This window comes from Pongo pygmaeus, chromosome 9, assembly GCF_028885625.2.
Source record: "Pongo pygmaeus isolate AG05252 chromosome 9, NHGRI_mPonPyg2-v2.0_pri, whole genome shotgun sequence".
Taxonomy (NCBI): Eukaryota; Metazoa; Chordata; class Mammalia; order Primates; family Hominidae; genus Pongo; species Pongo pygmaeus.
In genome coordinates, this window is record NC_072382.2 from 67,159,624 (window position 1) to 67,187,042 (window position 27,419).

At 44.7% G+C, this 27,419-nt stretch overlaps 1 protein-coding gene across 7 annotated transcripts in view; it reads left to right on the forward strand.

The window, feature by feature from the left end:
• SCUBE2 (signal peptide, CUB domain and EGF like domain containing 2) overlaps positions 1 to 27,419 on the forward strand; it is a 73,295-nt gene that overhangs the window by 34,052 nt on the left and 11,824 nt on the right. Inside the window, exons 10-17 of one of the 7 annotated variants that reach the window (XM_054438382.2) lie at positions 1,643 to 1,759; positions 3,792 to 3,914; positions 4,336 to 4,452; positions 4,719 to 4,805; positions 6,808 to 6,912; positions 9,421 to 9,576; positions 9,957 to 10,163; positions 26,021 to 26,191. In XM_054438382.2, the coding sequence (XP_054294357.1) occupies positions 1,643 to 1,759; positions 3,792 to 3,914; positions 4,336 to 4,452; positions 4,719 to 4,805; positions 6,808 to 6,912; positions 9,421 to 9,576; positions 9,957 to 10,163; positions 26,021 to 26,191 (1,083 nt within the window). The remainder of the gene's footprint in view (positions 1 to 1,642; positions 1,760 to 3,791; positions 3,915 to 4,335; positions 4,453 to 4,718; positions 4,806 to 6,807; positions 6,913 to 9,420; positions 9,577 to 9,956; positions 10,164 to 26,020; positions 26,192 to 27,419) is intronic. The other 6 variants (XM_054438383.2, XM_054438387.2, XM_054438384.2 and 3 more) reach the window with 6 other exon arrangements.

Here is a 27,419-nt window from a genome sequence, read left to right on the forward strand (position 1 = left end):
GCGAGACTCCATCTCAAAAAAAAAAAAAAAAAAAAAAACTCACAAATAAAAATCAGAATATCAGATTTCACCTTAGATAACAAAGATGTAGCATTACCTTTTTAAAAAAATATTATGGTGTGATGTTTGTTTTGTTTTTCTCTTGGTTTGTTCTTAATGCATAATTTGTCAGGCAGTTCAAGTATATTCCGCTTTAAATTCAGTAAGTTAATTCCAGTTAATTATTGTGTGGTTTTCTTCAGTTTGACTTGGAAAGCAAATTTGCTGTTCCACATAATGTTTTCTAGTGTATAGAGCAGGCAATACTGTTGAAGCTGTGTAAACACATTAAAAAGGAATTAGAAAAGTGATCTCATTATTTTTGGCAAAGCAAAAGCCCATATGAGCAGCCAAAGTCAGCTACTGAACGAGTCCACTTTCTCGACAACTGGCTGATATTAATAACAGATTTCATAAAATGGCATCAATTCCTAGGGAAGAAACTAGGTTTTTCTCATTTTTCACTGATCGGTCTTGGTAGAACAAATATTTGCACAGAACAAATATACTGAAGAAATGCCAGGATTTCTGGGAAAAGCTAGGGATGAAGAGGTTTTGCAAGAATTTGCCCTTTTTTATTTTGCTTTTTCATTCTTCCTGTTCCTTCCACATTTTTGCTTTTTATTAACATAGTTTCTCATGGCACACTCGGTGTTGAAAAAAGTGGTCTAGCAGTGGTCTAGTTGGCTTCGACTGAGTGCGGCACTGGTCCTGGTTTATCCATTTGGAGACACAAGTTGTAACTATGTTAAAATCCTCCAGAGTTCAGGGAGTGAAGCACTCAAATTCCAGCCTACAAGAAAGAGGTTGAGGGCCAGACCCAGGGAAAAGAGATGATGAGATGGACAAATGCAGCCTCCTGAGGCTGCTGTGTATGACCCCCGCTGCAGCCGAGGAGGCTTCCACACTGAACCAGGAGGCTAGCAGACACATGGGACTGGCACATAGGGGAGGAGCAAAACCAAGGCATCAGCCAAGAGGATCCAATGTAGAGCTGAACTACCACATTTCAGGGTCTGCAAAGAGAAAATTACTGAGGATATTAGTATTAATGCATTCTTTCAGTGCAGAGGGCATTAAAACCTAGGATTAACTGTCCTTTTGGGGCCAGAAGACTAATTCTGAGAAAATAAGAAAGGGATGGGAACTAGATTTACCTCCAAACCAAGTGTTTTCTCCATTCAATTTGCCGTAGTTAATAAATTACTATTGCTGTTTTACTAATAGTTATATGACAATAAAAATGCATAGCTAGCATCTGTAGCTTACAAAACCCTTTTTAGGTATGTTATCTCATTTGGCTTCATTTAAACATTTTAAATTAGCCCTGCAAGTACGCGTGGGTGAAAGAGACCGACTGAGCTTTGAGGAAGTGCAGTTTGCAGCAGCATGTGGAAATGAGGGCCCCGGCAGTCAGTATACTTCTTGTGGGCTGCTCCACACTTTCTTTAACACAAGTGAGGGAGGAGAATGGATAGATAATGTCTTTTACCCTGTGTGTATTGTTTTTGGTGTTGGTCAGCAACTGGTATTTATCATAAACCTATTCTTCAGTCATCCCTCAGAGTGGGTTTCAGCTCCCCTCTCCCTTTGACCATTACAGATGTGGATGAGTGCTCTTTGGATAGGACCTGTGACCACAGCTGCATCAACCACCCTGGCACATTTGCTTGTGCTTGCAACCGAGGGTACACCTTGTATGGCTTCACCCACTGTGGAGGTGAGCAGACTGCCCCTGTCAAGTTGGGAGGGGAATGAGGCTGGGCCTGGAGAGGAGCAGGGCCTACCCCTGAGGTTTGCTTTCCTACATTGGGGGATGAAAGGTACATTGCAGTCCCTGAACAATAGCGGTGAGTCCATCAACTTGAGAGAAGGATCTGCTAAAGGAAATTTCCCCACATGTATCCCTTTAACACACCAAGTGTGAAATGGAGCAGAGAGAAGAACTGAGCTCTTCCAGCTGTGAATTCTCTATCGACTTGATTGACTTGCGGCTGTATTCAGAGAGTGGAAGGGTATCTCAGGAGCTGATACCCTATCTGTTGGAACATCCCAGCAGATAGTAAAGTCACAGTCCTCAGAGAGGCTTGGTGGGCACCCACCAATTCCACAGCCCTGCTGTGCATAGGAACTGGCTGCAAAGCCTTGGTTTGAGTCCCACAACTAGGTCTTTGAGCTGGAAGCAGAACTATGAAGTTTCTCTCTCCACTCTGTGCCCATTTTGCAACATGTTCTCATGTCTCATAACCTCATGGTCAAGCAGGCTATGCCATAAACTGGATTTGTTACCAACTAACTCCCACTCCACTCCCCCAGCCATCAGATTCACCCAGCAATCTTTGAGAATACAGGTTCAGATTCCAATTCAGAATGTCTAGGGCTTCCAAGGTCATCTTCCTGAGGATCTACAGGATTTGGGAACCACTGACTTAAATACTTCCTGCCCAGTCCTTGTGTCTTGCGCTTTAGAAGAATGGATATACTGGGCGTGGTGGCTCACGGCTGTAATCCCAGAACTTTGGGAGGCCAAGGTGGGCGGATCACCTGAGGTCGGGAGTTCGAGACCAGCCTAACCAACATGGAGAAACCCCGTCTCTACTAAAAATACAAGATTAGCCGGGCGTGGTGGCGCATGCCTGTAATCCCAGCTACTTGGGAGCTGAGGCAGGAAAACTGCTTGAACCCGGGAGGTGGAGGTTGCAGTGAGCCGAGGTTGCGCCATTGCACTCCAGCCTGGGCAATAAGAGCGAAACTCCACCTGAAAAAAAAAAAAAAAAAAATATATATATATATATATATATATATATATATACACACACACTAGTGATATGCTACTGACAGTTATCTCCCTTCTCCCTTTCAACACATCCTTGGCATGGCCAAAGACATACTCTTCCCAGTCCATCAGGAAACCTCGAGGAAATGTACCCTGAGTATGGATGTATGTCTGGGTTTAGGTGGAGCCACCTTTTGACCTGGACTCAGTCTCAGGTTGATGGGAATTAGTGTAGTCACTTCCCTTTCTCTGTGCCTCAACTATGTAAATGGTTAAACAGGGAGTCCCAGTTCTGTCTGCCTCCCTTGCTAGGCAGCTCAGAAGGATGGTAGAGTTTTAAAGTAGAAGTCTGTGCAGTGTCTGAGTTTGGACATCTGAAAGTAGAGTACGGATCCTTCTGAGTGTTGCTAATGGAGGAATGGATTGGTCAAGAATGGAGCTTGAGGCTGGGTGTGGTGGCCCACACCTGTAATCCCAGCACTTTGGGAGGCCAAGGCAGGTGGATCACCTGAGGCCAGGAGTTCCAGACCAGCCTGGCCAAGATGGTGAAACCCCATCTCTACTAAAAATGCAAAAATTAGCCAGGCGTGTTGGCACATGCCCGTAATCCCAGCTGCTTGGGAGGCTGAGGCAGAAGAATTGCTTGAAGCTGGGAGGCGGAGGTTGCAGTGAGCCGAGATAGTGCCACTGCACTCCAGCCTGAGTGACAGGAGCAAAACTCCATCTCAAAAAAAAAAAAAAGAAAAAATGGAGCTTGAGAAGGCCCTATTGAGCCTCCTGCCAGGAAATTTGCTGGGTGGGGAGTGGGGTGTGCAGTCAGCTGGTGCCGAGCGCTCATGCTAATGGCATTCAGCATCTTCCTTTGGTTAGTGCGTTTCAACCTTGTGACTCCCCTGCTGCTCCTTCCTCAAGGGAGGGACCATGTCAGCCCATTCAGTGACAGGCTGCTATGACAGGAGAGTATTTTGTTCCACAGACACCAATGAGTGCAGCGTCAACAACGGAGGCTGTCAGCAGGTCTGTGTGAACACAGTGGGCAGCTATGAATGCCAGTGCCACCCTGGGTACAAGCTCCACTGGAATAAAAAAGACTGTGTGGGTAAGGGGAACCGAGGCACAGACTCAGACAGCAGGCTGGCCACTGGCCCAGAGGCAGTGCAGTTCTGCGTGCTCCCACGTCCCACCTGACCGTCCCTCCACTGACTTCCCCACCAGCTGCAGCAACTGTTCTTTAAATAGTTCAAAAACAGGAGATACTTTGCAGGATCTTTGGTGTTTCCTTCTGTGCTTCTGTGTAGGTTGGAACTCACTTCTGTTTTCCTGGTTGCTTTTCTGCATGAAGAAATGGCGTATCAGGGGCTCCTTTCCCTTGGTGGGAATAAGGCCTAGCATCTATGTTCTGTGCCGGGCATCAGCTCTACCTTCTTTTCTTGGGGCCTTTGGTGCATGGGACTCAAACATCCTTGTCACACTTGGAAATGTCCTTCTCTTTCTGTAAGTGTCTGTTTTGTCCTGTCTAGAAGTGAAGGGGCTCCTGCCCACAAGTGTGTCACCCCGTGTGTCCCTGCACTGCGGTAAGAGTGGTGGAGGAGACGGGTGCTTCCTCAGATGTCACTCTGGCATTCACCTCTCTTCAGGTGAGTGGGGCCCAGTTCCCGGGGCAGGTCCTCACGCTGGGGCCAGGCCTCTCTGGCCTCCAGGTGTTAGATTCCCTCAAAGGGCTTCCAGGTCCTCCACCAGATGCCCCGACCACCATGCTTTGAGAGGTCCATGCTTTGAGACCCCATATGCTGGGCATTTTTCTAGTGGCCCATGTGGAGTGGGGTGGGGGGAGAGTTTAGCTGCTACCAGCATAGCCTGTGACCTTGCTTATGCATTTGACAATTCACATTCTGTCTGTCAGGATTGCAAGGGGCCTACTCTGTCACCTGCGGCTCTTCCTCTCCTCTCAGGAACAAACAACAAAAATCAAATGACTCTGCTTTTGGGGGTAATTACCAAATCTGCGTGTTCTCTCTGGGGGCTCACTGTGTTCAAGGGGCTTCATTCATGGGGTGCTGTTCTTGGACGTTGGCTTTGTTTTTTTTCTCTTAATTTCCTTGATGCTGTGAGCATGTTCCAGGGTGTTGTTGCCTGCAGTCCTGGTGCCCGGAATGTGACTCTCCCATGTAACAGATACTTACTGCGTGGCCACTGTGTGTTAGGAGGGTGTGGTCAGCCCTGGTGGGTCATCATCCTGGGCAGAGGCCCACAGAACTCCAGGACCAGCAGGCTGTACTCCAGAGCACCTCAAAGGCCCAGGGAATGTGCCTGGGGCACATGGTGTGGATAGAAATAGGCAAAGCAGGGGCAGCAGGGATTCTGTGCCGAGAAAGGGGCCCAAACCCTTTCCTGTTTGTCAAAAGATGAAGAATGAAATCCAAGGTTTTTAGGAGGCTGTGTCCTCCCGGATATAGACGCCTTTGTCATTATGTCATCAGAACACCTGAATGAGGTTCATATTACATCCTGATGTTCATATAACATATATGAGCAAAGCTAGAGACTCAAAGCAAGACAGTACAGCTTGCATGTGTTGACTGAGCAATTCAAATATGCCAGCTACCATAGTACATGTATTAACTGACTTAAGCCATACTACAACCCTCTGGGGAAATTTTACTATTATTCTCATTAACCAGATGAAGAAACTGAGGCTCAGAGAGGTGAAATAACTTACTCAAAGTGGTTTAGATAAGAAATAGGGGAGCTGGGATTTGAACCCAGGCAGTCTGGGTCCAGAGTCTCAAGCACTATCCTTCACTGCCCCTTTCAATGCACGTTTGGACTCAGCCAGGGCATACATCATGGTCTGTTTCACCAAATCCCTCAGTGACAGTTCCTTGGTGATTTGGGCCACCCCAAGGGTGGGCAAGCAAATAGCTAATAGCTATGCAGTTATCACTATGTACCAGGCAAGGAGCTAAACATTTTCCTTTTTTTAAATGCATTATCTCATTTTATCCTTACAACAGCCTGGTAATATAGGTACTATAATTATGCCTATTTTACAGATGAGGACACTGAAGCTTAGGGAGATTAAGTAACTTGCTCAAGTTCTCACCACAACTTAAAAGAGCTATAGGGCATTGACTCCAGAACCTACCGTATGGTTAAGACTGACTGACCCTGGGAGGAGAACAGAATTTTGCACATCAGGCCCTCAAAGTGGGACCCTCACTCCCTCTCAGACCTCAGAGCCTAGCCATGTTTAGTGAGTGCCATCTGTGTCTGGAACAACAGCTCCCTCAGCCCTGTCCTCCCACGACAGGCTTGTTTAGGAAAATCTGCCCTTCACCATTTCGCCAAACGGGCTTATCCAGATTTGAACTGGGGGATTCTGGCCTTCTTTCTCAGGAAGGCACAAAAATGACTTCATGTTTTATTTCACCGTGGAGGCTATTTTTGACCCTCAGTTTTAGATAGATAGATAGATAGATAGATAGATAGATAGATAGATAGATAGATAGATAGAGATAATTTTTTTTTGTTTGTTTGAAATGGAGTCTCATTCACTCTGTTGCCTAGGCTAGAGTGCAGTGGTGCAATCTCAGCTCACTGCAACCTCCACCTCCTGGGTTCAAGCAATTCTCCTGCCTCAGCCTCCCGAGTAGCTGGGATTACAGGCATGTGCCACCATGCCCGGCTAATTTTTGTATTTTTAGTAGAGATGGGGTTTCACCATGTTGGCCAGGCTGGCCTCTGTTATATTTGAACACTGGATTTGCTCTTCACATGAGGTGGTAACTGCAATTTTAGGAGGCTCCTGGTGGCCCCAGTCCAGGGCAATGGGCACTCCATGATCTAAGCCACTCTTGGCCTCAGGGTAGGAGAGGGGCTCAGGGTGTGCTGTATGTGGTGGGAGCCGCCAATGGACAGCTTGCTGCTTCCCATCTGGTGTCTCCATTCCTTTGCCTCTGAAGATAACATCTCTCACTTGTTTCTTTCTGAAGATGTCGCCACCATCAGGACAAGTGTAACCTTTAAGCTAAATGAAGGCAAGTGTAGTTTGAAAAAGGCTGAGCTGTTTCCCGAGGGTCTGCGACCAGCACTACCAGGTATGGAATCAGATGGTTGGTGTAGGGAGCTTGCCTGCATGTGGGAAGGGGCCTGCAGCCAGCCGAGCTGGAAGTCCATGGGGGCCAGGGGCTGTCCAGCCGATCCAAGCACACTGTAGATGGAACTGAACCATCCAGAACTTCCAGGGACTCATCTCAAGAGGAAGAAGAGCATAACCTAGCAGCTTGTGTAGTTCTGGGGTCACACTTCGGGGCTTCCTTTGCATGGTATAGTTGGTGAGGCTCTGGGGAAACCCACGAGTTCACAGAAGTCAATAAGGGCTTCAGATGAATTAGCAATTTGTGATCATATTGGGTTAAATTTTCTAGATCTCAGATTTTGCTTGAAATATAAGCCAAAGAAATGAAAAAAGGTTTGGCTCAGAAAGGATAACTTTGATGAACAAAGATCTGATATCCATCTTTCCTGCTGGGTCTAGTTTTTGGAAGCTGTGACCCCATTGGCTTCAGCAAAGCAAAAACCATCCAAGTAGAACTGGCCTTATTGAGAAGGGCAGAATCTAACATTCCTTTTTCTTTCCCAGCACACATTTCCAGTATTATTTTATAGAATTCTTTTGGAAATTAAAAATAAAAAGGATCAGGATTCATGTATTGGGGAGGCTTCTTTTCCCAATCTACTCTCAAATCACACAGACAAATAAACCTAAAGCTCACTCTAGTCACTTTTGACTACCTATTTTTAAGTAAGTAATTTTAAGTCACTTGGTACCTCCATTTGATGGAATATTATGCAGCTATTAATTCTATGTTTTCCAAGAATGTTTAATGACGCAGGAAAATGGTCTTGTTATAATGCTGAGATGTAAAGCAGGAGAGAAACATTTTGTATATCTAATACAATCCAAATTGTGTAAGAAAAACTGTGGTAGAAGAAACAGAAAGAAAACTCACCATATCATTAGTAGTGGTTACATCTGAGTGGGAGGATGATGGGTAATTTTAATTTTTTTTCTGCATTTTCCAAATTAACCATAGTGAGCATTTATACTTTTAAACCTCAGGGGTGGAGGGAGGGGCCATTGCTTAAAAGTAGATTTGAACCAGTCGTGGTGCCTCATACCTGTGATCTCAGCACTTTGGGAGGCCAAGGCAGGCAGATTGCTTGAGTTCAGGAGTTCGGGAGCAGCCTGGGCAACATGACAAAACCCCATCTCTACAAAAACTATAAAACAATTAGCCGGGCCTAGTGGTTCGTGCCTGTAGTCCCAGCTACTCAGGAGGCCAAGGCGGGCGGATCACTTGAGCCCAGGAGGTTGAGGCTGCAGTGAGCTGTGTTGACACCACTGCACTCCAGCCTGGGCGACAGAGAGAGACCCTATCTCAATAAAATGAAATAAAATATATACAATGATAAAAATAGACTTGGCCTATAGTTTACTTAATGGGATTATACTAGTGTTAATGTCTTAGTTTTGATAAATGTATGATGTTAACGTTAGGGGAGACTGAGTGAAGGTTATGTGGGAACTCTATACTATCTTAGCAACTTTTCTATAAATCTACTTATTTCAAAATGAAAAGTTAAAAAAATACATATGGAAACATTGAAAGGGAAAAAGATTTAAAATGAGAATCTGTTCAATTTAAGATTTGAAGTTACTCTTTTGAAAAAGTAAGATAAATCTTTAGGGGAAAAATGTAGAGAAGAAATAAATTTGCCTCCTTCCTGTGACCCCTGCTGACCTATGGCTTGAATGTCCTTGTCATGTTAAAGAAGAATCTGATACAGGTAATACTTCATTTCAGTAAAGATTTTGAAATAGAGACAAGTTCATGGAGTGGATGATACGTGGACCTGCTCTTTGGTGAGGGTTAACAGATTCACTGGAAACCATGGTGAGAGGGGAGAGAGCCAAGTCAGGAAGAAGGATGTGCAGAGCCCTGTCATGCAACACTTCCACTCTCATCCTAGATGCCTTCACAATATTGTTTGGTTCTGTTGATGCTTTGTGCCATTTATTGCTCCTGGTTATTTAAAAATGAGACATCACTGCTGACGGGTGTTCCAGCTTTCCCTTCAGGTTAGAAGGTCAGTTTGCCTGAAAGCAGTAGTTGGTTTCCTTTCCACTCTTGTGCTCATTCGTTATTTGAAGCCTCAGCCCCTGCTCGGCACATCCAGCTTTACGCAAACTAACTGTGAGAATGTAAGCACATGTTAGCAAACCGTCAGTAAGGAATGCAAGACAACCCCTGGTTCTTGTCTTCCACATATGTGGCTAGTCAGTTGGAAACATCTACCATTTATTCGTGAAAAGAATTTTCAAGAGCTAAATTGTAAAGTTGTATAGAAGGCAAAATTAAAATGTCTTCAAAATTAAAATGTCGTTGTGCTCCAAGTTAAGGGTTTGCAGTGTCTTGGCATCTGGAGAGAATCACTTAGTCCCTTGAGAGTTGTTTTAATGAAATGTTTACTGAGCTCTAGCAAATGTTCAGCTGAGTGCTTTGCCAGGATTTGGCTTCCGATAATTTTGTTTCTTCATACAGACAAGCACAGCTCAGTAAAAGAGAGCTTCCGCTACGTAAACCTTACATGCAGCTCTGGCAAGCAAGTCCCAGGAGCCCCTGGCCGACCAAGCGCCCCTAAGGAAATGTTTATCACTGTTGAGTTTGAGCTTGAAACTAACCAAAAGGAGGTGACAGGTTGGTTTGAAAACAGTCTGCATTGCCAGGCTTCTCATGGCTTGCTGCTTATTTCTTTGCCTTTCACTTTTTATCATTCTTGGGGGAAAAATAATGCAAACACTGAAGTATCTCCTGTTTTTTTTCACCCCGAAACTAAACTGAATTGGTTTGGAACCTGATGATTTTCTCTGCTTCATAAAAACCCAAAGCCACCATTTTGATCCACAAATTTCTGTTTGAATCAAATGCTGCCCAGCCTGCTAGGTGCCCCCTCCAGGTTTCTCCCCATTCGGTCCACAGGGAGCTCGGGGTGCTGGTAGGGCCTGCAGTTGATCTGGCCATTGTCACACGCTGCAGCCTGATCTCCTCCCGCACTGCTGTCCCTCTTGTTTCTGTAGCTTCTTGTGACCTGAGCTGCATCGTAAAGCGAACCGAGAAGCGACTCCGTAAAGCCATCCGCACGCTCAGAAAGGCCGTCCACAGGGAGCAGTTTCACCTCCAGCTCTCAGGCATGAACCTCGACGTGGCTAAAAAGCCTCCCAGAACACCTGAACGCCAGGCAGAGTCCTGTGGAGTGGGCCAGGGTCACGTAGAAAACCAATGTGGTGAGTGGCCTGGGACATTCTTGCTAACAGAACAGCCTTGGGCTCCATAAACACTCAGGGTAACCAAAAGCAAGTCTGGCCCATCCTCCCTTCTCAGGGCTCACTTTAGAGCACAGTCCGGGCAGTGCTTCTGTTTCAGTAACTGTTGCATTTGTGTCTGTCGTCCCTGCTAGGCCCAGAGCTCCCTGGGGTGAGACTGATCTCATTCACCTCCCTGTCCTCAGCGCCTGGCATAGTATCTGGCTTGTGGTGGGCACTAAAATGTTGGTTGACTTGAGGAACAGGAAAGAAGTGGCAAGGTTGATGAGAAGAGGGGATGTTGCCCTTTACAGGTCTGAGGGATGGCGGTCTTCCCTGGCTGGGGCAGGGCTGCAGGGGTAAGGCACCCTCGAGCCTTCTCCACACTCTGTCATCAAAGCTATTCTTATGGTCTCCCTCTGGCTTGACAAACTATAGCAATGAATAAGCTCCTGTCCATAGTTCTGTGCAGAGGCAAAGCTAGGGGGCTGCTTGTCTGCCTTATGAGACCCAGAGCCTCAGCCCAGGGCTCCTAATAGTGTCAGTTCCATTGCATGGGTTGTGTTGGTGGTGGTGTTTCAGAATTAAATTTGAGACCTGGCACTTGAGCAATATCAGTTCTGTCTCTCTGATAAAGCTAGCAAGAGGGTCCAGGACACGAGGTTCTAGGATGGTCAGTTTAGAGATCTGTCACAAGGGACTCTTCTGGGCAATTATAGGAGATTTTATCTGAAAAGTCTTAGATGGGAAAAATTGGGGTCTCACTTTATAGTAATAATGATAATGATTTATTGAGTTCTTATCTGTCACAAGCATAACAGTAAGTCTCATGTCTGCATTATCTCAATTAATCCTAACAGTAACCTTCCCAGGTAGGTATTATTACCTATATTTAACAGCTGAAGCTTACAGCATTAAGTTCTCTTGCTCAAGATCACGCTGATGTTCTGATTGCAAAGCCTGTGCTCTGGTCCCAAGCAGGGTGAATTTCAGTAATTAGATTTCTCCAGGATAAACTGATGTCCTTTTCCTAAGTATCAGTAGAATCATGAGGCCCAAGCAATGAAGCTTAGCTAACGAGTAAGAATTTGTATTTCTAAATAAGCAAAGCTGAATCCAGGGGCACTTGTTCCAGAGAATTGTCAGCCTTAGGCCCAGAGCTCAGATTTGTTGCTTTTCCAAAACTTAGTGAAAATCAAGTGCAAAACCAAGTGTAGCTGTCTACAAGGGGCTGGTTTCCAGATAGTCTTGACTTTCATTCCAGCTGATTCTCTTAAAAAGAAACAAAGGGGAAAAAAGTAAAAACAGCCCAGCTGGTTGATCTGTTCTCATTTAAAATTCTAACAGTTCCAGTTTCCATACTAAAATACTGGTGAGAGTTGGCTGTGGCTGCCCTACTTTCCAGGATGAGTTGCAGAAACTGTCAGGGCCCTCCTGGCCTCTCAGGGTTACACTGCACCCCTCCCCCATCTGCTATCCTGTTGGGATGAGGTCTCATGGACTGGCCAGGGAGTCTTTGTGGCCAGTTAAAAAGTCAAGTAAACCTAGTGTCAAGGGCCCCATGGACTGGCTCCCAGTGAGGGTATCACTAATACTACCATGGGTATGGTCCTGGGGAGCAAAGGCCCAAGGATAAGGAGCCGGAGTTACTTAACAGGGGCTTCATGACCACAACAGCCTACGAAAGACACTCGAGGCCAGGCACGATGGCTCACACCTGTAATCCCAGCACTTTGGGAGGCCAAAGTGGGCAGATCACGAGGTCAGGAGACTGAGACCATCCTGGCCAACATGGTGAAACCCCGCCTCTACTAGAAAATAAAAAAAATTAGCTGGGCATGGTGGCATGTGCCTATACTCCCAGCTACTTGGGAGGCTGAGGCAGGAGAATCCCATGAACCAGGGAGTTGGAGGTTGCAGTGAGCCGAGATCTTGCCACTGCACTCCAGCCTGGGCGACAGAGCAAGACTCCATCTCAAAAAAAAAAAAAAAAAAAAAAGACACTCGGTAGAGGGTTTGTGTAGCTGTGGTGGTGTGTGAATGTGTCCCTGAGATGCTTGTCATGCTAAATTAGGTTTGATTTGTTTCTAGGGGAGCCAATGTGTCTTGTCTCAGGAGCTCCCTCAAACACTGGATGAATTTTGTAGCCCTCACGGCATCAAATCAGGTCCAGGTCTGACAGCAATGTTGAAGATTTTACCATGCAGAGAAAACAGCTCAAGGAGTTACCAGTGACATTCCTTTTTGCTGCTGAGGGAGGAAGTGGGTATAAAGAAGTGTCAGGTGTGTTAATTAGAAAGGCTTTTTATCCAGCAGGCAGCATGTGGCATAGGCAAGGCTGTGTGTGTGTGTGTGTGTGTGTGTGTGTGTCTGTCTGTCTGTCTGTCTTCTAGTCCTGGTCTATTTGATGGTGTTAGGACTTCATAAAGACCAGGCTTGCTGATGTTTTCTGAGCTCTGGATGGTACAGACAGTGGAGACAAGCTTAGGATACTTCCTTTTAGAAATGATTTTCAGTATCTGCAGAAAAGAGCTCAAAAAAAAAAAAAATGGAGTCACTTCCATCTCTCCTAGGGGGAGAGATGGAACCATTATGTTTATCTTTTTAAATATTTTAAATTTAGTTTTCAATTATGAAAGTAGTGCCTGTTTCAAATGGCACGGAAATGTATACAGTAAAGATGAAAGTTCTCTCCACAGCTCCCTAATCCAACTCCCCAGCAGTAATCACTGTTATAGTTTGCTGTGTTATTTTTCCACAACTGTTTTTATGCACATATAAAAAGGACATTTTATATATTCATTCAATAAATATTTATTGAGCACCAACTGTGTGCCAGGTACCATTCTAGATATCAGGAATCCAGCAATAAAGAAACAAGCAAACATCTCAGCCCTCACAGAGTTTGCAATTTTAGAGGAAGAAGGTAGACAACCAACCAATAAATGAGGAAAGATACTACTACCATGTAGCAGAGGGCGACAGGGATATGGAGAACAGGGCTGCAGGGAAGTGGAATGGAAAGTGCCAGGCCAAGGTGAGGGGTGAGGGATGAGGAGCATACTCCCCCAAAGTGTAGACTGTGGTCAGGGAAGGCCTCATTGCAAAGTGTCATTTGGGCAGAGACGCAAAGGACAGCAAGAAGCAAGCTATGGAGATATCTGGGGGAAGAGAGTTTCAGGCAAAGAGAACAACAAATAGGAAAACCCCAAGGTACTTGAAGGAAGGCCAGAAGGACGAGAGCTGAGAGAGGCAGGGAGGGAGAGCAAGGGCAGAGCAGTAGCAGAGGGAAAGGAAGCCAGTGGAGGGCTTTGAGCAGAGGAGTAACTGACGTGTTTTCAAAAGATAACTTTGGCTACTGTGTTGAAAATCGACTGTAGGTTTACGTATGAATAAACATTTTTTTTTTTTTAAATAGGCTGGGTGCAGTGACTCACATCTGTAATCCCAGCACTTTGGGAGGCCGAAGTGGGAGGATCACTTCAGGCCGGGAGTTCAATACTAGTTTGGGCAACATAGTGAGAGACTGTCTCACTACGTTGGTTGGTAGCACCTGTAGTCCCAACTACTCAGGAGTCTAAGGCGGGAGGATCATCTGAGTCCAGGAGTCCGAGGCTGCAGTGAGCTATGATTGTGTCACTGCACTGCAGCCTGGGTGGCAGACCAAGAGCCTATCTTAACAAAATAAAAAACAAATATCAATACAATTTGAATAGTGCTATGTATTGTTTTTAAACTGTAGTTAGATCAAGAACATCTCTCTAACATGATAGTGGAGTGACCTCATTTCTTTTATAGCTTCCCAGGCTGTATTTGTTTGAAGACACCAGTATTGATTAGCCCTACCCCTATTGGTGAACATAGAAGTTATTGCTAATTTTTCTATTGCAAACAGTGCTCAGTGAATATCATTCTTTGTACACATGGCCAATATTTCTGAAGGATAGACTTGTAAAAGTACAATGGCCGACTCAAAGAACTTGCATATTTAAAGCTTTAATAGATACTGCCAAATTACTTTCCCAAAAGATCATACCTATGCATGTCGCTTCCAACATTGGGGTGTTTATTGCCCTACATCTTTGCTAACATGGATTATTTATCATTGATCCTTTTCATTTTTGCAAATCTGGTAAGCAAAAAAATAGTCATTTTAACTTGGTTTTCTTTATTAGTTAGACTAAGCATGCTGTCGTATGCCTGTGGTCATTTGGATTCCTTCTTCTGAGAACATGTGTATTCTTTGCCTATTTTTGCATTGAACTGTTTGTCCTTTGAATAGCATTAAAAAATAAATTTTAAAGTCCCAGTTTACACCAGAGAAAATAATCACTTCTGACCAATTGTATATTTTCTTTCTTATTGTTATTTTATATAGTAAAGTTTCATTAATTTGGCATTTGGGGACTTTGGGGACAGCCTGCTCTCCAAGTGACCTTTGTACCATCTGTGATCAATTTTAGCAAGATGGCAAAAAAAAAAAAAAAAAAGATTATAGTCTCCAAGGAACAAATTTCTTAAGCTCTATAGTACTTCATAAAGTTCTTCATGTCTAAAGAAAATTAACTATATGACATGGATGTCTAGCTATTGTACTTTCATAATACCAGCTAAAAGATAAATTATTTAAGAAATACACTGGATAATATATATGTGTGTGTATGCATGTGTGTGTATATATGTATGTATGTATGTATTATATATACTGTATTTGGTTGTTTTTAAAACTTGCTGAGATTTTTAGAAGAAACAATCCAGACAACTGGCAAACTGGGAAGTATTTTAGTGCCTGGGTTCTTGAGAGACTAGGAACATTTAATTCCTTTTGTAACAGCTTACTGCTGTTCATCTGCAGCAACTGAGAAAAATTAATTCAGCAGTATTAATTGAGTACCATTTCTGTCCACTCTGTGTGCTTGGGATGAGGCAATAAGAACATAATAATCAAAGGGCCTATTTTCATGAAGTTCACATTGTAACAGAGGAAAACAGAAATTAAAAAGTAAAGTGATGATTTCAAAAGCTTAAGTGCTATGAAGAGAATAAAACAGAGAGGATTGGAGGGAGGGTTACTCTCCATAGGGTGGCCAGGGAAGGGTCTCGGAGCGAGTGACTAGGAGCAAATGGTCAAGCACTAAGGCCTGAGTGAGGGGAAGCAGCTGGCGTGCAACACACTCATGGTGGGGCCCGGTGGGGTGCGGGGGAGCCCCCTGATGGGGAGGATCAGCAAATCCAAAGGGCCTAAGGCAGGAAGGAGCTGGGCATTTTCTTCTTCTTTAAAATTATTATTATTCCATTTTTTAGAGATGGGGTCTTGCTATGTTGCTCAGGCTGGTCTTGAACTCCTGGGTTCAAGTGATCCTCCCACCTCAGCCTTTGAGTAGCTGGGATTAAAGGCGTGAGCCTCTGTGTCTGGCTCAGATATTCTATTCTGAATTCTTTCAAAATTGAGAAATGATTTGGAAATGATCAGGCAGAGATTTCCTTTCTTGTTTAAACTGAGGAAAATATAAAATCTGTATTAGCACTATAGACCAGTATTAGACTAATATTTAACACACAGACCGAATAGGAAATTCTTTTAATTAAAAAAGTTTTAAAAACATAATTTAGTAAAGTGTTGACATGTATTGAACACTTACACTGTGTTCAGCCCTGTGCTAAGTACTTTACCTATATCATCTAATTTAATCCTCATCCCAAGTCTGTATTAACTCATCCCTTTTTACACATAAAGAAACTGAGACACAGGATGACGAGCATTTTCCACAATGTCACCCAGCATGTAAGTGTTGCAGAGGCAGGATTGAAATCCAGATCTGATTTGAGTCTATTCTTTTTTTTTTCTGAAGACAGTCTTGCTCTTGTCTCCCAGGCTGGAGTTCAGTGGCGTGATCTCAGCTCACTGCAACCTCTGCCTCCCAGGTTCAAGCGATTCTCCTGCCTCAGCCTCCTGAGTAGCTGGGATTACAGGTGCCTGGCACCACGCCTGGCTAATTTTTGTATTTTTAGTAGAAACGGATTTCACCATGTTGGCCAGGCTGATCTCAAACGCCTGACCTCAAGTGATCCACCTGCCTCGGCCTACTGGGATTACAGGTATGAGCTACTGCACCCGGCCATGAGTCTATATTCTTCTCAATGTGAATGCCCTCACCTCTCCTGGGTACAGCCTGTGCCCTGGGACCATCTTACTCATGCTGCACTCATATGCATAGCCCTCCATGTACCAACTCTGTGGGGAGTGCTGAGGAGGCCTAGGTAAATAAGATGTTATCCACTGGGTCACACTTAACCCTCCAGGGAAGGGGCAGAGATGCCTTCCCCAAAGAGAGAAAGCCCACGCTGAGTTTTGAAGGATGCACAGATGATGGCTAAGTGGGGAGGAGTATTTAGCCCAAGGAACAGCCTTGGGAAATGAGGAAGAGCAAGGTGTGCACAGATGATTATTGACATGTCAGTGTCACTAAACCTGGAGTGCCAGGTAGGATGTGGTGGACAACTAGGCTAATGGGAGGGCACGGCCAACTCATGGAGACCTTGGATATGTTGCTAAGGAGCCTCAACTTTATCTCTAGGTGACGTGTTGCCATTGGAGGATTTACTTGGGAAGTGTCCAGGTCATATGTGTATTCTAGAAAGATCTCTCTGACTATACTGGAGGGAGCAGAATTAGAGGCAGAAAGACCAATCTGGGGGCTTTTGAATGTGTTGCCTATGAGATATTGAGAACATGCAGGTCCTAGATAGAGTAGAGAAACAGCAATGGGTTAGAGAAATATTTAAGAGGAAAAATGAGCAGCATTTGGGGATGACATGGATTGGGGACTGAGAAGAGGAAAGAGGTGGGCTGAGCTCAGAGGATTCTGATGTGGCCTGTGATCCTCGCACTTGCTTCCCATACATCCCTCATCTCACCCTGCCCTGTTTCATATGCAGGAGGCACTGAGAAAAAGCCAGGGGGTTGGTCGAATGATGAAATGAATGTGATCACTGGGGAAGAAATAATCAGAAGAGATTTATAGGAGAAGCAGGAAAAAAATAGGCTCTTGAGAGAGCATGAGAAAGGATGAAAAAGATACATAAAAGGAGGCTAAAGCCTGAATATTGAGTCAGAGAAACTGAGAGGAGTGCAGGAAGGCAAGGCAGGGAGGTTTTTGAGCCAGGGAGTGAAGCAATCAGAAAAAGAGTTTAGAAAGGTGCATCTGACGGTAGAATGGAAAGGGTGGAGGCAGGGAGGGACAGAAAGCCAAGGGAATCTTGGAAGGTTACTGCAGCAATCCAAATAAGAGACGGTGAGGATCTAAGGGACATTCGTGCCATGGGGACGAAGAATAGGGGATAGAAAGAAGGGACACAGCTGTAAGATGCTGCCACTGAGTGACAGGGCAGTGAGGAGAGAAGCTAGGGAGAGCTGTGATTTGGAGCCTTGGTGACTGGGAGAATAGAGATGCTTCTATAAGAGGAGTAAAGCCAGCGGCCAGGGAGAGAAGTGCTCCTTGGGCAACAAGGTTTCTAGGCAGAGGTGTCCATGGGTGTCTGGGAGTCTAGCGAAACAACTTCTTCTCTTCATGTCCAGCCTAACTTGCCTAATCCTGAGTCTGTCCACACAGGCTCAGACCTGCCTCCTGTTAAAATGGATTGGACAGCCCATGCCTCTAAGGCCATGCCTCTATCTTCCACTCAAGCTGGAGCCTGTCCTCTCTCAACTTCTTAAGAGTGTTGCCCCTGCTGTTGTCCCCATCGACCCCTCCCATCTCAGAATTCTTCTCCTCTGCTAGATCATTTCCAACATCACACAAACCCATCTCCTGTCTTAAAAACCAAACAAACCCTCCATTGACTTCACGCATCTCTATAGCTACTGCCTCATTTCTGTGTCCCCCATTCTGTGTAGAACGAAACTCTTTGAAGGAGCCATAGTCATACTGTCTTTGCCTCCTTACCTCCCATTTCTCTTCAGTCTGATTTTCATGCCCAACCTCTCCACAGAAACGTTTTCCAAGATTCCTAACCACCTTTGTGATGCCGATTCCAGTTGCCTTTCCTCACTCCTCATGAGGCATCCTCTCTGCTGATCACTCCCTCTCCTGGAAACACTTTCTTCCTATGCGTTTCAGACACAACACACTTCTGCTTCTCCATACCTCACTGGCTGCTCCCTTTTCATTTTCAATGCTGGTTCCAGTTCCTCCCCTACTTTCTGATTATCCTAGGTCTGAATCCTTCATCCCCTCCTCTGTCTTCACACTCTCCTTGGTGACCTTACCCAGTGCCATAGCTTTAAATACCACCACATGCTGGCGATTCTGAAACTGCCCTCTCCAGCTCCTTTGTCCCAGAGATGTTGAACATTTAAGAATGCACACATACACATTCTCTCTCCCTCTAAGTAAAATATATATATGAATGTTTACTTATTTATAAACTATATACTTATACTATTGGCTAGTACACTATGTTCATCACAAATGACAGAACAAGATAAAGATTAAATAAACAAATTTAAAAATAACTGGCTAGCATCTTAAGGTAGAATCTTTACAGTTGGGCGAGGTTCATTATTGACAGTGGTGGTCGCAAATCCATTTGTCATGTAGTCTTTTTGACTATTGCTAGTGCTTTAGGTGAACTCTTGACAGACTGGATTAAATCGTAACTGTTTCTGTCTCATGATGTAGTCTGACAAAGAGCTAATACACTAGTGCCCCCTTACAGGCAGTTTTGCTTTCTGTGGTTTCAGTTACCTGGGTCAACCATGGTCCAAGAATATCAAATGGAAAATTCCAGAAATAAACAATTCGTAAGTTTTAAATTGCCCACTCTTCAGAGTGCCGTGATGAAATCTCGTGTTGTCCTGCTCCATCCTGCCTGGGATATGTACCCTCCCTTTATCCTGCGTACCCACGGTGTATACCCTCCCCATCCTGCCTGGGATATGAATCTTCCCTTTATCTTGCGTACCCAAGCTGTGTACCCTCCCCCGTGTTAGTCACATAGTAGTCATCTCAGTTATCAGATTGACAGATCACAAGAAGGGTGAGTATGGTACTATAAGATACTTTGAGAGAGAGACCACATTCACATAACTTTTTATTATAATTAATATGTTGTGATAATTTTTTTATTTTATTATTATTGTTAATCTCTTGCTGTGCCTAATTTATAAATGAAACTTTATCATGAATAAGCACGCATAGGAAAACCCCTAGTGTATATAGGGTGTGGTACTCTCCGAGGTTCCAGGCACTCACTGGGGGTCTTGGATGGGAAACCTCCGCTCCACTGTGGACACGGGTGGCTGCTGTGCTAGGAACAGAAGATGCACCCACAGGCTCTCTCCTGTGGTGCAGACGCGGGTGGCTGCTGTGCTAGGAGAAGATGCCGCGGGCCCTCTCCTGTGGTGCGGACACGGGTGGCTGCTGTGCTAGAAGATGCCACGGGCCCTCTTCTGTGGTCTGGACGCGCGTGGCTGCTGTGCTAGGAGAAGATGCTGCGGGCCCTCTCCTGTGGTGTGGACGCGCATGGCTGCTGTGCTAGGAGAAGATGCTGCGGGCCCTCTCCTGTGGTGCGGACGCGGGTGGTTGCTGTGCTAGGAGCAGAAGATGCGCCCACGGACACGCCTGTGGTGCGCATGGGCTCGCGTCACGTTTACGCCCTTCAGTCGGGTGTTCTTTCCAGGAATCCATCAAAGCTGCTTTCTATTTTGTGATGGTTAGTTTAGTTAAAAACACGATAATATAGGTCAGGACATCTCATTACCCAGGCATAGCTAAGCTGTAACTGTTCTCTATGCATTGAGAGGCGAGAGTCAGTCAGTGCCTTGCGCCCGAGTTGTGGGTGCCAGTGCTTCTCTTTTCTTGGCGACCCTGGCTCCTCACATGTGTCTTGTGCCTCACAGAGATGGAGACTGGCTGGGAGGCTGTTCTTACACCATATTCTAAACCAGAGGAGCTTCGTTTGTTTCTTATTTTAGGTGAAAATTCGTAGGCATGGGTGTAGAAATGTGCTCCCACCCGGTGGATCATCTTGTCAACCCCTGAGGTGTAGTATTCCGCCTCAGAGACCAACAGTAGAACCCGTGCCGCCTTAGTATCCGCACTTGGATGGCCAACTGGCATCTCAAACTCAGTGTTTCCAAACAAAGCTTTTTAACCTCCCAAGCATCAAATCAAATCAAACCAGCATCTCAGTAAGGGGCACCTCGCCTCACCCAGTTGCTTAAGTCGAAAGCCTGAGTCATCTTGACCTCTCCCTTTCTGTCGCGTTCCTCATCCAGTCCGTGTGCAAATCCTGTCAGCTCTGCCTTCAGGTAATTTCCTTTATCGGACCAGTTTTCTCCTCCTCCGTTATTATTACTGCTCTGTTTCAAGCCACCATCATCTCTAGCTCAGTCTGTTGTACCAGGCTCTGAATTGTTCTCCTCAGCCTTGCCTGGCCTCCGTCTGTTCTCCACACAGCAGCCAGGACATCTCTTAAAAACATAGATCAGGCTGGGTACAGTGGCTCACTTTGGGATGCCGAGACAGAGGACCCCTTGAGCCCAGGAGACCCTATCTCTACAAAAAGTTAAAAAATTAGCTGGGCATGGTGGTGCAAGCCTGTAATTCCAGCTACTCAGGAGGCTGAGGTGGGAGGATCACTTGAGCCCAGGAGGTCGAGGCTGCATTGAGCCATGATCACTCCAGCCTGGGTGACAGAGCGCAACCCTGTCTCCTAAACAAAACAGAAAAGAAAAGAAAAACTAAATCAGATTGTGTCACTCCCCCATTTCAAACCTCCAACATACTTTGAGTAAGGTCTAATTTCCTTACCACGGGCTTCAAGCACCCAAGTGATCTGGCCCTTGCTTGCTTTTTAAAGTTAATCTCTTATTGCCCTACACCCTTATGCTGTGTTCCTACTACACTGCACTTCTTGCTATTAGGCAATCTCATTGCAAGGCTATTTCCTGTTTTTGTTGTCGTTGTTTTTTTGTTTGTTTTGTTTTTGTTTTTTGTTTGTTTTTTAGACAGGGTCTTGCTCTGTCACCCAGGCTGGAGTGCAGTGGTGTGATTTTGGCTCACTGCAACCTCTGCTTTCTGGGCTCAAGCTATCCTCCCACTGGCGTGCACTACCATGCTCAGCTAACTTTTTAAGGTGATTTTGGAAAGACGAGGTCTCACTATATTTTCCAAGCTGGTCTTGAACTCTGGGCTCAAGCAGTCCTCCTGCCTCAGCCTCCCAGTGTGCTGGGATTACAGGCGTAAGCCACAGCACCCAGCCTATTTCCCACATTTTATTCTGGTCTCTGTTCAGAAAGACCTTTCTTGGCCACACTTCTAAAATAGCATACATACAAACTCCATCCCTACCCCTTCTTTGTCCTCTTACCCTGTTTTCCTTTTCTTCATCATACCACTACTTGCATTCTATTACATATTTATTTGCTTGCTCATTGAGATTTTATTGCTCATTTATTTACTGCCCTGAGAACCCCATTAGAACAGGGTCATGTCTCTCTTCTCTGTTGTGTCTCCAGCTCCTAGAATGGTACTCAGCACATAATGAGTGCTCAATAAGTACTTACTGAATGAATGAGTAAATGAATCTTCACAGGGACAACAGATGAAATCCCAAGGATAGTAGATAACATTAAGAGAAAAGAGGGCAAAGGGCAAATCTTTGGAGAAATATTTAAATGGAGGGCAAAAGAGGCACTCTAAAGGAAGTGAAATTTCAGCTCCAGTTAACTAGGCATGAAAAGAACATAGTGTGCATTTGGGAACCCAATAATGAAGAAGGCATCAAGCTGGGCTCATTTCTCTGCCTCAGCTATAGGAATGTTTTTAAAGAGCAAACCTGAGCACAGGTCAAAAACCTGGACAATGAAAAATCATTCTCTCAGCCCAAGATGGCACTGTCCCCTGTTATCCTGGGGGCAGTCATTTAAAGAGAGCTCAAACCGGGATCCTGAGGCCAGCTCTGCCTGGGGCACCAGCGCCTCTGAACTGGGACAAAGCAGCAGCCCAGGGGCACCCTGGGAATCGGAGTGGGCTGCTCGTGGCTCTTCTTCAGAAGTCAAGGCGTGATTCTTAAGAAAGCAGTCAAATGCTAGAGGGTGACCCCTTTTATTAGGTTCATCATCTTAGCCACAGAGAGACCATAGTGTTTGTTCATAGCCTGAAATACTCAAAGGCCACAGTGCTGAGAAAAGGCCGAGGCTTGAGGCCTCTTTGTCGCCATTAATCCTCATCCTGCTGGTCTGTCCCTTTTGCATCAGAAAAGCTTTCTCGTATCTTTTTTAAAGAAGGAGAAAAAACAGCTGTGTGGGATTTGAGAATGAGATTTTAATGGTCACTGAAGGCACACAAAAGCTTTGCTGTGATAGTGAAGTGTTCTGGGGGCAACTGACTCCTTTGTCCTGGGCAGCAAAACAAGCTGGCTGCTGAAGGAGAAGAGAGGAGCCACTGGAACGTGTGATTGAGGTCTCTGCAGGCCAGATTCTCAGCACATTTGCAAAGAGCGGTTTTCAGGCATCCCTTCATGATATTTCAGAGTTGCCTTTTAGTGTTTAGCTCATTTTTACCTTGTGAAACAATTAAATATATTTGGGAGGTGCTTGGCATGAATTATTTCTGCATGTCTTTCTCTCTGGAAGGAAAATGGAAATTGTGACTGACAATATGAGTTTGTTTATATGAAGCAGGCCTTTCATTGTGAGGAAAAAGAACTGGTGTCCTCTTTTCCACAGGGCAGCCTGAAGGGTTTCTCAGCCCTTCGAGCAGTTAAGAAATGGCACAGAGGTGGGATATTGTGAGGTCTCTCTAAAGGTCACCTTGCAAAGGCTGTGGAGGTTGAAAGAGTTCTCAGGAGCACGGGACAGCAAAGCAGCAGGAGCCCGTCCTGGTCCCTGGCTCAGTGAGAACCAGGCCTGGTGTTGTCCACCTGCTGAGGACATCTGTTTTCTGCCAGAGGAACTATGATGGAACAGACCACAGTGATGTGACTCTAAGTTATGATTAATGGGGCTGTTGGAATCATTGTCACCATATCGGCACTTTCCCTTCCATGGATGAGTATTGTAAAAACAGCTCTTCTTCAAATAGAAATGGCTGAGCAGAGGGGCACTGGACAGCCTTGGTTTTACCTGCTTCATGACAGGTGGGCTCCTTAGAGCCATGAAGGAGTTATTCTCTGATTTACTGGCCTGCTACAGACACTGAAAGAGTCAAGTGGGACACGGTAAAACATGAATTCGTAATACAGAATTCAGCCCAGCTTTACATGAGAGATGGGCTGGAACCAGAGTGATATGGAAACCATTATCCAGTAGGGCTGCATTTAGAGAAGTCTGGAATTATACTCTATTTGCCATCAATCTCATTATAATATTGTTTGCCAATAAAAAACAAGAGTTTGGTTCACGTTTAATTTTTTAAAAATATAAAATTGTGGTCGGCCGTGGTGGCTCATGCCTGTAATCCCAACACTTTGAGAGGCTGAGGCAGGTGGATCACCTGAAGTCAGGAGTTCGAGACCAGCCAGGCTGGCATGGTGAAACCCTGTTTCTATTAAAAATATAAAAAATTAGCCCGGCATGGTGGTGTGTGCCTGTAATCCCAGCTACTTGGGAAGCTGGGGTAGGAGAATCGCTTGAACTCGTGAGACAGAGGTTGCAATGAGCCGAGATCGTGCCATTGCACTCCAGCTTGGGCAACAAGAGCGAAACTCCATCTCAAAAAATCTATATATATAAAATTATATTTAAATGATACATGAATGTTGTAAAAGAAAATCCAAGAAATATGAGTATTAAGATTTAGATATTTGGATAGACTTTATTAATTGGTTACATTGAATTGTAGAAATAATATTTAAAATGTGGCATATTTTTGCTTACCATGATCCAAAAGCCTGATTTTTTTTTAAGATTATGCAATGAATAATGAAAAGACATTTTTATTTCTTATAACAGAGAACTTTCCCATGTTTAACCCTAAGAGTATATATGCAAATTGCATTTGTAGAATAGGATGAAAACCAATCTCCCTTGTTACAGACAATGGAGAGCTATAATAGTTAACTTTATCATGTAATTTTTTTCTATTTCTTGGCAGCTTACATATAGAGAATGTTTGTTCCAGTCAAACTCTCCTAGCCCCATAGAGAATCCTTGATAAAGTCTTCAGTTGCACTTAAATCTGCCCGTTTGTTAAATAACTTTTTTCCCTTTTAAACTCAAAGCTCTTGATCTTACAGTACCATAGGAGTATTTCACAAATTAGCTGTGGGACTTTGGCCAAATTATTAACCTCTCTAAGTCTCTGTTTCTGTAAAATGGTGCTAATAATAGCACTTAGATCCTTAGGGCTGTGTTGAGGAATAAATGAGATACTATATGTAGAGCTTTTGACATGGTGTCTAGTATAAGTACTCAACAAATGTTAGTCATTAGAAATGTGATGACTCTGATGATGAGGTTTGAATAGTAGGGAGCCAAATTTGGTACATTTGCTTCATATTCATAGCCTAAAATAAGGTACAAATCTACATTTAACAGTACTAGAAATAGAATCAGAAGCAACATTTATGAATTTCCTTATTTACCAGCATTTACACTTTGTTGTATTGATTTTTTTTTTCTTTGAGGCAGAGCCTCACTCTGTCGCCCAGGCTGGAGTGCAGTGGCACCATCTCGGCCCATTGCGACCTCCGCAATTGCAGAGCTCAAGCAATTCTCTTGCCTTGCCTCCCAAGTAGCTGGGATTACAGGTTTGCACCACCACACCCAGCTAATTTTTCTGTTTTGCTTGTTTGTTTGTTTTTTTAGTAGAGACGGGGTTTCTCCATGTTGGCCAGGCTGGTCTGGAACTCCTGACCTCAGGTGATCCACCCACCTTGGCCTTCTAAAGTGCTGGGATCATAGGTGTGAGCCACTGCGCACAGCCTGTTGTATTATTTATTATGAATCTGAAGTGTGCTATTTTGTAAGAGTCTTGAGATCACCACCCATCCCAGCTGGCCACCAGAGAATGAGCTTTTCAAAACACAGCTTCTGGACATCTTCCTCTTCTTTCTTTTCTTTTTTTCTGTTTTAGAGAAGGGGTCTCATTTTCACTATGTTGCCAAGGCTAGACTCAAATTCCTAGGCTCAGGTGATTCCATCTTAGCCTCCCCAGTAGCTAGGACTACAGACACACACCACCATGCCTGACTCCTGTCCTTTCAATGATTCCTTTACCTGTGACAATAAAATCCAAATGCCTGGCACTCAAGAACTTTTGCAGTCTATTCCCAACCTTTTCTTTCCTCTCCTCCCGATTTAATGCATGAACTTTTAGAACCTGCCCCCTTTCCCAACTGTGAAGACCCTATTCATCCTTCAAGGCCTGACACAAATGTGACCTCCTCTAGGACACCTTTCAGGATGCCACCAGACAGAATTAATAACACTCTGTTCTTCCAGCACTAGACCTATGTTCAATGAATGATTTTCACCTCTATAATTGTTCCAACAGCCCTGTGAAGTAGGGAGGTCCAGGATTTTTTAAAATCTCTCTTCAACCACCAAGTACTTGTGCTACAAAAATAATTAGCACCCCTGTGATCCCTGTTCTCAAGGAGCTCATGGTCTAGGGAGAGACAGAGCTGTAAACACCTCTAACGGGGCAATAAGGATCATGCTGTGCAGAGGTGTGCAGAGAGAAGCAAGGCAGGGCACACTGCGTATTCAGGGAGTTTGCATGGGGGTGGGGTGGTGTGATCAGTGCCATCTATTTGCCTTCGTCTCTAGAAGTCACATCATCCTTCCTTGGCCTTTGTGTCCACACTGACCAGATCGTTTCCCTTTTGGCTAGTCAGTTGCAGGGCTGGGACCTATTATGATGGAGCACAAGAACGCTGCATTTTATGTCCAAATGGAACCTTCCAAAATGAGGAAGGACAAATTACTTGTGAACCGTGCCCAAGACCAGGAAATTCTGGGGCCCTGAAGACCCCAGAAGCTTGGAATGTGTCTGAATGTGGAGGTAAGAATGCTGTCTGTTCCTTCCCACTCCTCCCATCTCTGATGTCATTGTTTAGACAGAAGGCATCTCAAGGACTCCAGACAATGCACACTCACCTGGGGCTTCCTACAAGCAGGGACCATATTGGCTCAATTCATCTTTGGCTCACCAGTGCCTAGGTCAGTGCCTGACACATGCTGGGCAGATACTCATTTGAGCAAATAAATGAAGATGGGGTAGAATACACTAGCAGAAGAGCGTAAGTGTTGCACCTGCGTGCTTTCTTCACTGGAAATGTATACACCTGAAACCTGAGTGATTTCCCTATCTATAGGTACTGTTTTGAAAGTGTTAAAATGAAGAGAGGAGGTCTGGGTTTTTCTCCAGCTTTGGTCTCAAATTCATAGCTTTTTTATTTCAAACAAATATATCCATTTATTTTGTTAAAACTGGGACCTCCTCTGTGAAGAGCTTTTAATTATCTCTTATAAAATGTTAACTTTGAAGTCAATCTCAAGCTTTGTGGGCTTTCCTATTTATTTTATTATTAAATGTCTTCCTTTTATTAAATGGGAGAAGGGCTGGCTGTATTGACACTCTGTGGGCTCCAATGGCAGGTGTGATCTGAATGGTGATTTATATCTGATGGCCACGGCAGAGTGAAAACCCCTTGTGCTGCTCCCGTGGCTGTCCTTGGAGTGACTCCCAGCCTCAGCTTTATTTCCCACCTAAATAACTCCAAACTGAACTGCAAGGCTGTTTCTGGCTTAAAAATCAAATCCTCATATTGACTGTGTGACTTCTATCATATCTTTGGTCTGTTATAAAACTCCAAAACTAACTGCAAGGTTGATAAGGGGTGACATTTTGGCATGAATTTACCCTTGTATGTGACATTATTATTATTATATTTTCTTGAGACAGAGTCTCACTCTGTCACCAAGGCTGGAGTGCTGTGGTGCAATCTCGGCTCACTGCAACCTCCACCTCCTGGGTTCAAGTGATTCTCATGCCTCAGCCTCCAGAGAAGCTGGGATTACAGGTGCATGCCACCATGCCCTGCTAAATTTTGTATTTTAGCAGAGATGGGGTTTCGCCATGTTGGCCAGGCTGGTCTCAAACTCCTGACCTCAGGTGATCTGCCCACCTCGGCCTCCCAAAGTGCTGGGATTACAGGCGTGAGCCACTGCACCCGGCCTATGTGACCTTATTAAGAAAAATTTAGGCCAGGCATGGTGGCCCATAACTG